Below are 14,293 nucleotides of genomic sequence, written 5' to 3'. Positions count from 1 at the left end.
CTCTCTAGCTTGTCTTTGGATATCTAGAACAGTACACGGTTAGCGTAAATGATTCATTGGGTTTCAAAGCCCTGTTTATTTACAAGTATATGATGTGCAAAGTTGGATCATACATGAAAAGATAGATACACTCACCATGTTTCTGGGACATTCTACAAATGTTCAATGTGTGCACCCTTGGTCGCCCAGCACACATTCGAATAGTAATCCAGTTCTGTCCACATGTCCACTAGCATGCTTCTGTCAATGTCTGTCACAGTATCAGTGATGTGTTCCTGCAGTTCTTGCAGTGTTGTTGACATTGGGGGTACATCAACTTTGTCTTTTACATAACCCTACAGGAAAAATCACATGGCATGAGCTCTGGTAACCTGGTGGGTCATGGCAACAGGGAAACTTCACCAACACCATTGTGTCATATCCAGCTATATGGCAGTTCTCTGTTGAGAAAGATGCGGACAGTTATGCTCCAGTGAGGTTGATCCCCATCCTACTGAAAGATGAAAGCTTGGTAATGAGTAGTCAGTTATGGCAACAAACACAACTGCAACATATGAAGGTGTATGGAATGTGTCACTGTTTGCTTGATGAGAGAAAGGGGACCATACACCTTTGTCTTGGATACGGCACAGGTATCATTCATCCCTACACAAACCCTGCTCCTAACCCCTTACCTCATGGCTCATACCCTCATAGTAGACCTAGACGCAAGACCTGTCCCATACATCCTCCCACCAATACCTACTCCAGTCCGGTCACAAACATCATCTCTCCCATCAAAGGCAGGACTACTTGTGAAACCAGTCATGTGATCTACTAGCTAAGCTGCAACCACTGTGCTGCATTCTATATGGGCATAACAATCAACAAGCTATCTGTCCACATGAATGGCCACGGACAAACAAATCAAGAAACAAGTGGACCACCCTGTTGCTGAGCATGCTGCCAAACATGACACCCTTCATTTTAATGACTGCTTCACAGCCTGTGCCATATGGATCCTTCCCACTAACACCAGCTTTTCTGAATTGTGCAGCTGGGAACTTTCCCTGCAATATATCCTACGTTTCCATAACCCTCCTGCCCTCAATCTTTGTTAGTCATTGTCCACACTCATCCAGCCCCTTCCCTGTTACCACTTCAGCACTACACAGCCCTCTTACACTATCACACCCAGTCTTTTTACTTTTCTCCTTTTCCACTCCCCCCCCCCCCCCCTCCCCACCTCTCGCCAGCCCACCAGCTAACCTGCAGCACTTCACTGTCCACCAACCCTAAACTACTATCCCTCCCCCTCCCCACCCAGCCTCCTCCTTGACCACACCCAGTCATCACTCCCATCAAGCGCTGGTGCTACTGCTTGCAGAGTGGCTTCAGTTGCCTGAGACTGCACTCATGTGTGTGTGAGTTGCGTTTGTGTGACTGTGTTTGTGCTGTCTCTGTCACCTTACTGGCTGAAAGCATTGTTTGTGACAGTCTTTTTGTTGTGCCTATCTGCAGCTCAGCATCACTGCTGTATGGTGAGTAGCAACTTCCCTTTTCATAATGTTGTTTCATTTCATCTTCGGTGAAGCCCTTTCCAACTCCACACATATGTGTGGCAACTTAGTACCCCATACACTCACATTGTGATTATCCTCATTTCCCAACAGATGGAAAGTTACTTCATCATTGAATATCAAAGTTCCTGCAAAGTCATCATTGTCTTCCATAGCTTGCTACTTTTGGGTACAAAACTCTAATCAGTGGCATAATTGTCTGGAGTCAGGTGTAGTAACAGTTGTGGATGGTAGGGTTTGAAATGCAAATGCTGTCGCAAAACATTCCACATTGTTTTTTGTGGAACACCCAGTTCACAGCTTGCACGAATTGTTGATTCTTTTGGTTTGTGCACAATGCTCTCTTACCTGTTCCACGATTTCATCTGAGACATGTGGTTGCCCCATTCTTTAACCTTTGGACAGACAACCAATATCATGAAACTGGTGGAACCAATGCTAAGTGCTCTGGTGACCAGGTGCAGCTTTTCTGCATTTGCATATGAATGGAAGCTGAATGCTTGACCTTCACTCCGCATATTATAACACACGAAAACTCTTCTCCTGCATTGACACCATCTTGTACAGTGCCATCACAGGCCTCCCAGTTAGTGCGCATGCGAGTTACAAGGCAAGCTTTTTAAACTTGGTAAGTGTATCCATATTTTCATTTATCACCTGTCTTTGTACATTGTTTACCAGTCTATATGCAGTACTTTGAAACCCAGTGGATTATTTAAGCTTATCCTATATTTGAAGGCTGTGTTGCATGGTTCCTGTGTTACACTCACACTCAAAGTAAAAAGTAACCATCTCAGGACTGAAGACCACAACAGCAACGTATAATTCATCACCACCTTGCCAAGGCAGACTATGATTTGGCATCCTACTGGGGCCACCATGGACGGGGGGGGGGGGGGGGCAGTTGAATAAAACTTATTAATACTTTCTTGGAACCCTCTCACTAAGGTATCCAGATGTGACAGACCAACAGGGTTTTTGGTTTTAGAGCTCAAAATACTTCATAGAGCTTTTGACTTCAAGTAAAGAACTATTGTTTGGATTTATATCTCTACCTGTATGCTGTTCCCCATAACTAAGGTATTTATTATGCCCATTTGACACAATTTGTATTTTAAATATAATACCTAGACAGTCATTTATAAAACAGTTACTGATCATGCAGAACACAAACAAGTCAGAAGCATGAACTCTGGATTTCACTAACATCAGAAGCACGTGATGTGTAAATGCAGTTATGGAAATATAATGGCATTTTTGTTGAAAGCATGATATCATCACTAACAAAATAAACAGTCAGATATAGTTCAGCAATTACCACGAAATCTGTAGCTGAAAGCACTGAAAAATCAGATGGTGAATTGAGTTAGCAAAACTGTAGCTGAAAGCACTGAAAAATCAGATAGTGAACTGAGTGAGCAAAACTGTACTTCCATGGTTTTCAGAACGCTTGCACCCAGAGATGATAATTTAGTTTTGTAATTAACATTCTTGAGTAATTATTGCTTGCTGCCAACAAAACTGGTGTACATCTACATACATACATACTCCTCAACCCATCATATGGTTGATGATGGAGGATGCCTTGTACCAACACTAGTCATTCTCTTTTTTGTTCCACTTGCAAATGGAGTGAGGGAAAAACAACTGCCTACATGCCTCTGTATGATCCCTAATTTCTCTTAACTTGTATCATGGTCCTTACACAAAATGTAAGTTGAGGGCATTAGATTCATTATGAGGACAGTGACAAATGCAGTTTCACTCAATTTTCTCAACAGTATTTTGCAAATAGAATATCTTCTCTTGGTAACAGATCCAGCATCATGCCCCTGAATTGAAACTATCAACGAACAGCTACCTGAAACATCCTTTACAAATTACAATCGGGTTGTGTCATTTGTCCTGTTTACAAATGTACTGCTGACCTTGTGTGTGTGTGTGTGTGTGTGTGTGTGTGTGTGTGTGTGTGTGTTCTTAGTTGTGCATGTGCAGTTGCTACAGTGCCAGTAGGGGTGTACATTTCTATTGTCTCCTAGTGTGTTATGAATTTGGCAGTTTTCAACTATTTTTGTTTCATACTTGCAATGACTCTTAGCAGCTAAAATTTTGACAGTGCATTTATTTCGTTGTCTTCTTTCTGTGTAAAAAATTTCAGAGTGGGTTTCGACATGTCTTATTGGACCATTCCCTTGTCAGACACAGTACTGCTCTAACCGAATCATCAGTTTGAAAGTTGATCCGGAAGTTTGAAACCACAGGTCCTGTCTCAAATGTTAAAAAACTGGACAACCATGCTCTGTTCAAAAATAAGGAAGTATTGCTGTTGTGCATGGCAGTGTGACCATAAGCCCCAGAAAATTGGTTCACTGACAGGCTCAACAATTGAATTTATGACCAAGTTCACTGTGAAACACTTTCAGATCCCAAAATGCATACATACGAGATTCAACTTACCCAAGAGTTGAAGTTTGCAGATCATGGAAAGAGACATTGATTTATGCAATGGATCTTGGCTTGACAAGCAGGGAATGAGAACTTCACAAAAAGAATAATTTTCTCAGATGAGGTGCACTTTCATCTCAGTGGCTTCATCAATACGCAGAACTGCAGAATTTGGGGTAACTAAAATCCACGAGTGACTGTGGAAGGTGAGATGCATCCAGAATGCATGACTGTGTGGTGTTGGTTCTGGGCAGCAGGAGTGATCAGCCCGTATGTTTTTGAAAATGATGAGGGAGCTGCTGTCACTGTGAATGCTGACCATTACCAAAACATGCTTTCTGATTGGTTTTTCCCTCTTATTGTTGAAAATGATGATTTTTCATTTCAGCAAGATGGTGCGACATGTCACACATCCCATGAAACAATTGCTGTGCTGAATGAGAAGTTTCCTCAAAATATTATCTTTTTGCGTGGCAACCAGGAATGGCCTGCCAGATCGTGCTATCTTATGCCTTGTGATTTTTTTTTGTGTGGATTTGTGAAATCAAAAGTGTAGGTGAGCAAACCACAAACAATGCACCAATTGAAGGATGAAATTAAAAGGGTTGTTAACAGCTTCCCAGCAGATGTCTGTGAACGCATCACCAAGAACTTCAACTAACCCATTGCTTGTTACTGTGCAGCCTTGGGTGGTCATATGGAGGATATAATTTTTCATACAAAAATGGGAGAAGTTATTTAATGTGTTTGTGGAAAAAAACATTACATTTTCAATAAATTTTGTATGTTATATAGCATTTTAATATTCATCCCTACTTCCTGGACACCCTATATGTACAATATGTTTAAAACATCAGGGTTGTGATTTCCATCCTACCCTTTTGAGGTTTGCCAGTTGGGCCCCAAGCTCCAAAACTGCTCCAAAATTATTTTAATATTCAGACCTTTGGATCAGTAAGCCTCTAGAGCAGAATGTAGGTTTTCAATTGGCTATTTTCTGTTAATACTCACAGAGCTTGCTGCAAGGTGCTGCTTCTTGTCAACACTTTCAGAAGGTCTTTCCAAAGGCGTGTAAGGGAACATCAACCACCCCGTGGAAATAATTTTCTTTTAAAATAACATGGTTATCCCAGGCTACCTCCCATTTAGTTGGATAAGGGAAGAAAGGTCAATTGTCTCCAAGCTGGAGAACAGTCTCCATCACTCATAAGCCAGTAAACCAGCAGTGGCATTCATAGTAGAGTTCAGCACTATCCGATGGTTATGGGCCATTTGTTATGTGTTACAGGGTGATAATAAAAATTGTATGTATGAGAGAGAGGGGTGGTGGGTGGGGGAGGACGAGAGAGAGAGAGAGAGAGAGAGAGAGAGAGAGAGAGAGAGAGAGAGAGAAAGAATGGCCATTAATTTAAGTATAAATCACTGCATGATGGAGAAAAACCTTAAACAATCATGTAAATGAGTAGTATGTTGCCATTCTTCTAAAAAAATGGTGAGGGTGCAATTATGATCCGTGAAATATGCAGATAATTAGCTACCACACTCATCTTTTCTGTAAACTGATTAATCTTGGAATCTCAAGTAACATTATCTCATTGTGCCTTCAAGTTCATTCATTTATTCAAATAAAATTTACAATTCTTGGGGAGAGAAATTGTCCTTAAACAGTATGAAAATTGAACAACAAATGTTTTTAACTGTTATTGTGTTGGTGTGGTCAGGATGCATAATTAGAGTCCAGTGACACTTAGAACAACCTATTTATTTTGTAAATGATTTAGGAGGATAGGAGACAGCTCACTGAATAGTAAAACTCTTGGGTTGTTTGTGATGTTATCTATCTGTGAGCTTTTATTCTGCTGTCGGTGTCTCATTGAAGAATGTTAGCTGAATAACTGTAAACCAGTGTTATGAGAAATAGTCCAATAATGTACATCACACAGCTTTTAATTAATTTGAGTTTGCCCACATTTATTGTCACTACTGGCTGTATGGTGACTGGTTTCAGCCTTTACATAACAGATTATTTACAGCTAGTTGCTTTCACAACCCCATCACACAGTGTGACGGTGACAAGATAATAACAGGGCAGTTTTATATACGAAGTCTGACAAAATAACATCACCATGATAGATTTGGTTTACACAGGTTGTTAACATCAAATATGCAGATATATAACACAAACACACAGTCTGCTGATGAAGGTCGATCAGGTGAAGGAACTGTGGATTGCAGTTGCAGCAGCAAGGTACAAGCCATGGTGAGCTCGTCGAAAGTGTGAGCAATGCGTTGTTTCAACTCATCGTTTTGCTGACAGAGTTGTGCTGCTGCATAGATTAGTGACGCAGGTCACAATTTTGTCCGTGAGGGTGGAGCACTCGCAAGCCAAATCACATGTCGTGATGGAAACAGAATGACTAGCAGGGGTTGGCGTGGTACTTAGTGTGGCAACAGCGAGAGTTTTCTGTGCACATTGGAAATGCGCCCCGTGTGGTAGGACCATAAATCACTGGTGAAACCTGCTGGCAGTCACATTGTCATGGTACAACGTTCCAGGATGGTGAAGCGCCGTCAGGTGTGCTCGAACCCACGTGGTTGAGGAACTGGGCGACAGATCTGGTAGTTGAGCCTGGTGAACTTGATGTATAAAAATGTCCGGTATTAAACTGTGAGGAAGGCAAAACTGACATAGCTTGATAGCAGTTGACTGCAGGTGTGTTTTGCATGAATGGCAGCATTGCACACGGTGTTGCACACTGATGTTGCGGTGCGTAGAGGATCAAAGCACATGTGTGAATTTGGGTCCCTTTGAAAACTACACGAGCGGTCGATCGTTACACGATTCTGGAAATTGTCCACTTCACCTTTCATATGTTGGTGTGCACAGTCCGGCGACACAAAACCTGAGTCCATTGTTTGAGGTAACGGCGTAACACTTGGCCGTTGCAGAGCTGCAAAGTTTGAGGTTAACTTCATTGGGGATGTGAATCACTGTCCGTTAGCGGCAAAACAACCATTGGCAGGGGATTGGAGTTGCCTGGTAGTAGTAGCTGAGCCCCCAAATCCTCGTATAAAACATTGGGTGAAGTGGCATTGGCATTGAACGTAAAACCTGTTGATTACACACAGCCTGCACAGAAGTCGTGGAAGATGTAGAAACTTCGGGGTTACCAATATGGGAAACGGGAATACGGATATGCAACAAACTGTTCCCATAAATGTCTATACATACATATATTTCAGCACAAAGAAAGATACACATATACACTCTACTAGGTACAAAGGCTGACTCGGACATTAACATGGTGACTTGTCAGAGCAGTTAGAGTTCAAAGATCATACTTTATGTCATTGATGTGACCTATCGATGCCACAAAGTGCAGAATAATAGCAGATGGTGATGACCCAACTTGCTATTCTTCTCACTGACAAGTACACAAAAAAGATTGGAAACTTTATGAACTTTTGCACACATCCTTTGGTGAGCTAGAGTAAACCTACAACATACATCCAGAAAACTCTGAGACTGTTTTTATTTCTGGCATACATGCAATGTAGCTGTGGTGTCAGTTTGAACTAACAACTGTAAACAACAGACATGCATTTGACCAGTCAGTGTTAAGTAGTGGGCCTGTGATAGTAGTGTGTCAATGTTGTATTACACTTCACATTGGAAGAATGAATAAGCATCTCTAAATCATGTGCTCAAGACATTCTCCAGAAGAGAAAAGTGTGTGCAAAGTTTGTCCTGCACACCTTGACTCCTGAACAAATATGATAATGTGTGGATGCCAGTCATGACTCGATTGCTTTTCTGGAAAATATCATGATGAGTGACAAGACACCTACCACAAAATGGCAAAGTGCTGAATGGGTTGCTGATGGTTCACCAAGACCAAAGAATGTGCACACACCAAAGAAGGACTTTTCTGATAGTTTTACTTGGTTGTACTATGTTCTGCGCATTTTATTCAAGAGGGGAGTACTATGCAGAACACCAGAAGCATTCAGACCACCATCTTAACTTTGCTCTATGTTTTCTTAATCAAGCCTCGAAACTGTTTGGACTGATGGGGTACAAAAGCACATGCATGCCGCCCCCCCCCCCCCCCCACACAAACACTCTCTCTCTCTCTCTCTCTCTCTCTCTCTCACGCAAATACAACTCACACACATATGATCATAGTCTCTGGCAACAGAGACTGTGGTCATGTGTGTGTGAGTTACATTTGCATGAGTGAGTGTTCTGACAGCCTTGTTATTGCGTCTGTATGTGACTCAGCATCTCTGCTATATGGTGAGTAGTAGCTGTCTTTTTCATAATGTTGTTACATTCCATCCTGGATTTTCCCTTGTTTAACTTTTTATATTCAATTTTTGACACCATTTTTTGTTAATATGAATTGAAATTGTCAATTGTGAATATTTAGTTCAAAAATTAATCAGTTAAGTCATTTTTACTCCATAATAAACCACAAGCTATCAGTTCTCTCAGACATATCACACCCAAGACTGTGAGCAGACCACTATGGCAATAAAAACTGGAAAATTTGAACACAGTGCTGGCATTTTTGGCAACCTCAACATCTCTAAACAGGTTAGGCATTGAGTTGCACTGCGCTTGGTTACAGGTACGGCTATCTCAGCTCTGCTTCAGCTCTGTGAGAGTTTGTCAATCATAGTGGCTGGTGAGTGGTGGTGTGGCAGTCTCCAGGAAACCCATGACCAGATGTTTTCTGTGGGTGTGACATTTGGGGTAAATGTTGCTAGGGCAACAGTGGAACACCTCTGTATAAAGATAGGCCAGGAAAGGATGGACAACTTGTGGTCTTGCACCATGCTGAAAGATAAAGTTATGGAAATTTAAAAGATAGGGCAGAGCCTTAGTCCTTAGCTTGTCTAAAGTGTAATGGGTGCAGCTGAAATTACAGGGTGTTGTGTGTGTACCCAGTGGCACCCCAAACCATCATACCAGGTGCTAGATATGTATGATGATGTCAAATTCAATATGGCTGCATTCATTCTCCTTGGAGACACCACACATGGCTACATCCATTGTGATGTTGTACACAGAATCTGGACTTGTCTGAAGAGATGATATACAGGCCACTGCTGCATCCACTGTGTTCACACCAGTGTTGGCACACCACTCTCTGTTGCCATGACATGGGAAGCTGCAACAATGGTCACCCTCGTGACAGTCCATGATGCTCCATACAGTGTCGCACTGCCTATGTGGATACTTGTGTTGATGCAGAAAAGACCATAACCTCACTTCAAGTTTGTGACTTGGCTGTACGATTATGCATGACGTTGAGTATGACCCTCCTGAACCAATACCATATTCACATAACAATCATGGGATCCCAAGCAACGTGAGCAGCAATATCATGAACCATAAACTGCAGTCTTGATAGGCTACATCACTGCCACTATCAATTTCCAGTACTTCTTACACGAGGCATAACATGAGCTTGTTACAAACAATCAACATTCAAATGCAATTTCTGAATGAGAAACCAACTGTGTAATCTTTAATTATATCAAATTTGTGGATGGCATTCCTTGCCTACTGTGTGTGGTTGTGCTAAAATGATAATCATTTACATATGGGAGTATGTAGTATATTTCAGGCCACTTTGATGCCTCTTGCATGCCATCTTTCTGGTGTTGCAATTCTATGGTCTGCAGGGTGTTGTGGGAAAAGCACATTCCAGCTGACATTTATTGGAAGAATATTAAAAAAAGGTAATCCTCTCAACCTTTTCCAATTCATAGGTATTATTCATCTGTTTGGAATTCTGGAACCAGAAACTTCCTGTCAGTGTAAAACTGTGTGCTGGACCAAGACTCAAACTTGGGACCTTTGTCTTTTGTGGACAAGAGCCAAGCATGACTCATGTCTCCACCCCACAGCTTTACTTTCATCCATATTCTGGAACTTTGGAAGAACTAGTTAACATTGCCAGTATGTATTATAAGACGAGTTTCCACATTTACACTGGTATCAGTAACCGTGAGGCCATTGTAACAACAATGAATGCCAAAGTACAGAGGGTAGAAAGATCTATATGTTCGATAAACTATGTTGAGAAGCAGTGGTGTCATGTCTCAGTGAGGAACTTCAAACTTTTAGCTCAGAAAGACCATGCAGAGGAACTATGGCTCACATTTAAAAGAATAGTTGACCATGCATTGGACAGATATGTACCCAGTAGAACAGTTCATGATGGGAGGGCTACTCCATGGTACACAGTTACTGTAAAGAAACTTCTAAAGGAGCAGAATCTACTGAATAGGAGGTGTAAAACAAAGCACAAGGCTATAGACAAAGATATACTGAATGAAAGTCAAAGGAGTAATCCATGAAGCCATCATAGCTTCACAAAACAAAAAGAAATTCTGGTTGTACGTAAAGGCTACTAGTGGAACCAAAGTTAAGTGTCCAGACATTCGTGGATGAGATAGAACTGAAATTGTGGATGGCAAAATAAAATCAGAAATTGTTAATTCTGGTTATATTGATTGTTTACAAAGAAAAATCCAGGAATATTACCCTAATATAATTCTTGTACCACTGAAAAGAAGAGAAATAAATATTATTGTCAGTGGTGTTGAGAAACAGCTGAAATTGTTATAAATGAACAAAGCCCCATGGCCTGATGGAATCACTATCTGATTCTATATCCAATTTGTAGCTAGTTTAGCTCCTATGTTAACTATAATCCATCATAGATTTCTCAAACAAAAAACTGTGCCCAGTAGTTATAAGAAAGAACATTTCTCACCCGTATATAAGAATAGTAACAGAAATGAGTCACAGAACTACCATGGAATATCCTTCACATCTACTTGTTATGGAATCTTATTTCAAACAGAATGACCTCCTTCATGCCAACTAACATGGATTTTGAAAGTGTCAATCATGTGAAACCCAGCTCACAGTTTTCTCACATGACATGCTAAAAACCATGGCTTATGGGAGTCAGGTAGGTGCAGTATTTCTTGATTTCCAAAAAGCATTTAATGCAATACTATGCCTATGCTTATTATCAAAAGTACAACTGTATGGCATATCAAAATAAATTTGTGACCAGATTGAGTATTTCTTGATAGAGAGGATGGAGCAAGTTATGTTGGATGGAGAGTCAGTGGCTGATGTAGAGGTAACTTTGGGTGTATGCCACTATTCATGTTGTACATTAATGACCTTGTGGATAGTATTAGTAGTAACCTCAGATGTTTCACAGATGATACTGTTATCTATAATGAAGTGTAGCCTGTACAAAGATTGGGAACTTGCTTTAAATGCTCAGAAGTGTAAAATTTTTGCACTTGACAACAGGAAAAAAAGATGTAGTGTCCTACGATTATAACATGAGTGAATTACAATTGGAATCAGCAAAATCATGCTAATACCTGGTTTAACACGTTGTAAGGACATGAAACAGAGCAATCACATAGGCTCAATTCTGGGTAAAACAGGTAGCAGACTTCAGTCTATTTGTAGAATACTAGAAAAATGCAACCAGCCTACAGAGGGGATTGCTTACATATCACTCATGTGCCTCTGCATAGAATATTGCTCATGTATGTGCTACCCATAGTACCCGTACCAGATAGAACTAAAAGGAGACACTGAACATATACAGAGAGGGCAGCACAAATGGTCACAGGTTTGTTTGACCTGCAGGAGAGTGCCACAGAGATGTTGAAGGAACTTAACTGGTAGACTCGTCAAGGTGGACATAAATTGTCCCAAGAAAGCATACCCACAAAGTTTGAATGATGACTCTAGGGATATACTACAACCCCTACATATCGCTCCCATAGGGATTGTGAGGACAAAATCACACTAATTACAGCACACAAGGAGGTATTTAAATGGTTGTTCTTCCTGCACTCCATACGTTAATGGAACAGGGAAAAACCCTAATAACTGGTACAATGGGACATACCTCTGTCATGCACTTCACAGTAGTTTGCAGAGTATGGCTGTGGATGAAAGTAGATAGTGTGTGTGTGTGTGTGTGTGTATGTGTTTATGTGAATATGACTTAGGGTCATGGTTCTTCCAACATGTGTCTAACTCTTTCACATTACTGGTTGTAGGTCGCTGTCCTTTGTGCTGGTGACATCATGCTTTGCGTTCTACCTGCTGAGTTTTTGCTACTTCCTGATTGATGTCAAACATTGGTGGAGTGGAGCCCCATTTTTCTATCCTGGTAAGTTTCTACACTTGTTTGCAAGAAGAGTACAAGCAGCCAGTTTTCTTGTGAATTTCTTTGACGTGGCACTTGCAGCTCACTCGGGCAGTTTTAAAAAATGGGAAAGAAAATTAAAATAGACAATTGATTCCCTAAAAGTATAATTATTTTATCTGTAACTTATAGAAAGAAATAGTGCAGATACACTAGTTGATTAACACTTTGGAGACCACACCTAGCGTAACTCGGGCCACAGTTTTGTGTTAAAAAGACTAAACCTAAGTCGGGGTGCAGTTTTCTTGACACATGAGCCACCTATTGCTCAAAAACTGTACTGATTTTGTATGAGAACACTATGTGGTCATTTTGTGTTCTTCCCCTTCTGTTGTCAATATCTAGATTTATTTCGAAGGAAACATTAGCGAGCTTAACAGCTGCTGTCATGAAGGGCTGAGCCAACATGTTTGCACTGATGTAATTTCATTCATGTACTCAGAAGGTTTTGCAGTTTGCTGTAATTCTGCTACAGATATGTCAAATTTGTTGAGAGAGCAAGACATTTTGGAGGCTCAAGGGGAAGAAACTGCCCAATAACTCACTTCAAGGTTTTGTCTTGGGAGGAGAATTATACTTTCTGTCACAATTATTTTAAAATTTTGTAATTTTTCAAAGACCTGAAGTAAATATTAAAAACAAATCTTGAAGCTTGGCCCTTTTATAATGTGTATTACCCTTGAAAATACATCAGTTACATATATGCTAGTAACACTTTAAAAAGAACGGTGTAAATGGCTGTTTTCATAGGCCTAACATTCTTCTAAGTGGACAAAGTCTCCAGAGTGACAAGGACCCAATATTTATAAGAAAACTACCATTTGAGAGGTTTATTGGTAGATCAAATAGTCTTTTTCTTGCCTATTCCACTGTGCTAGTCTAATTGTTCTTTGTTTGTTACAGGAATGAATGCCACCATAATGTATGTAGGACATGAAATAGGTCATGATCTGTTCCCATGGCACTGGGCCATAGGCAGGATGAACACACATTTCATGTTGCTCATAGAATCAATATGGGGAACAGCCCTTTGGGTGATAATAGCTGTGTGGCTCTATCATATAAAGTTCTTTTTGGCTTTATAATTCAATGTACAAAAATGAAAATATGACTTTTTTGTTATGTATAAAATTTGTAAATATTCATTTTTAAGTGAACAGTTTTTACTTTTAATCATAAATATTTGAATTCAATTTATCTACTGACAACTACAGTGAATGGACATGAATATCATAATGCCATACTACATATCACAGATCAGATTGTACCTGTAATCATATTAAAGAATGATTATTTTTCTATTTTTGTTTATAGTATTTCTTAAATTTAACCATTTTTTGCTAGCTCCTTTTATGGTGTAGAATACAGACAAAAAACTGCATGAATGTGGACAAAGAATGAAAGTATAATCTTATATCCATAACATCTACACACGAGCCCTGCATTTTTTACTCAGAAATAGAGACTTTTACAATCTGAAGCTTTTTTTCAAGTCATCACTCTTCTAACTGGTTTGATGGGCCCAACATGAATTCTTTTCTGTGCCAACAATTTCGTCTCGCAGTAGCAATTGCAACCAACATCCTCAATTTTAGCTGGATGCATTCCAGTCTCTGTCTTCTTCTATATATCTTATCCTCTACAGCTCCCTCTAGTACCAAAGAAGCTATTCCTTAAAGTTTTAACAGATATCCTGTCATCCTGTCTCTTCTTCTTGTCAATGTTTTCCACATATTCCTTTCATTGCTGATTCTGCAGAGAACCTCCTCATTCCATACCTTATCAGTCCACCTAATTTTCAACATTCTTCGGTAGTATTACATTTCAAATGCTTCCATTCTTTTCTGTTCCACTTTTGCCACATTCCATGACTCACTTCCATACAATGCTGTGCTCCAAATGTACATTCTCAGAAATTTCCTCCTCAGATTAAGAACTATGTTTCATGCTAGTAGACTTCTCTTGGGCAGGAATGCCCTTTTTGCCATTTCAGGTCTGCTTGTCATATCCTCCTTGTTCCATCCAGCA

The 14,293-nt window shown here is 40.2% G+C and overlaps 1 protein-coding gene across 1 annotated transcript in view; it reads left to right on the top strand.

The window, feature by feature from the left end:
• Nucleotides 1–13,527, top strand: part of LOC124802771 (heparan-alpha-glucosaminide N-acetyltransferase-like) — a 314,616-nt gene extending 301,089 nt beyond the window's left edge. The window contains exons 13-14 of the mRNA XM_047263768.1: nt 12,117–12,229; nt 13,169–13,527. Coding sequence (XP_047119724.1) covers nt 12,117–12,229; nt 13,169–13,350 — 295 coding nt within the window. The 3' untranslated portion in view covers nt 13,351–13,527. The remainder of the gene's footprint in view (nt 1–12,116; nt 12,230–13,168) is intronic.
• Nucleotides 13,528–14,293: the final 766 nt, after the last annotated feature.

This window comes from Schistocerca piceifrons, chromosome 1 (genome assembly GCF_021461385.2).
Source record: "Schistocerca piceifrons isolate TAMUIC-IGC-003096 chromosome 1, iqSchPice1.1, whole genome shotgun sequence".
NCBI lineage: Eukaryota > Metazoa > Arthropoda > Insecta > Orthoptera > Acrididae > Schistocerca > Schistocerca piceifrons.
This window is presented reverse-complemented; position numbering and strand designations above follow the sequence as displayed.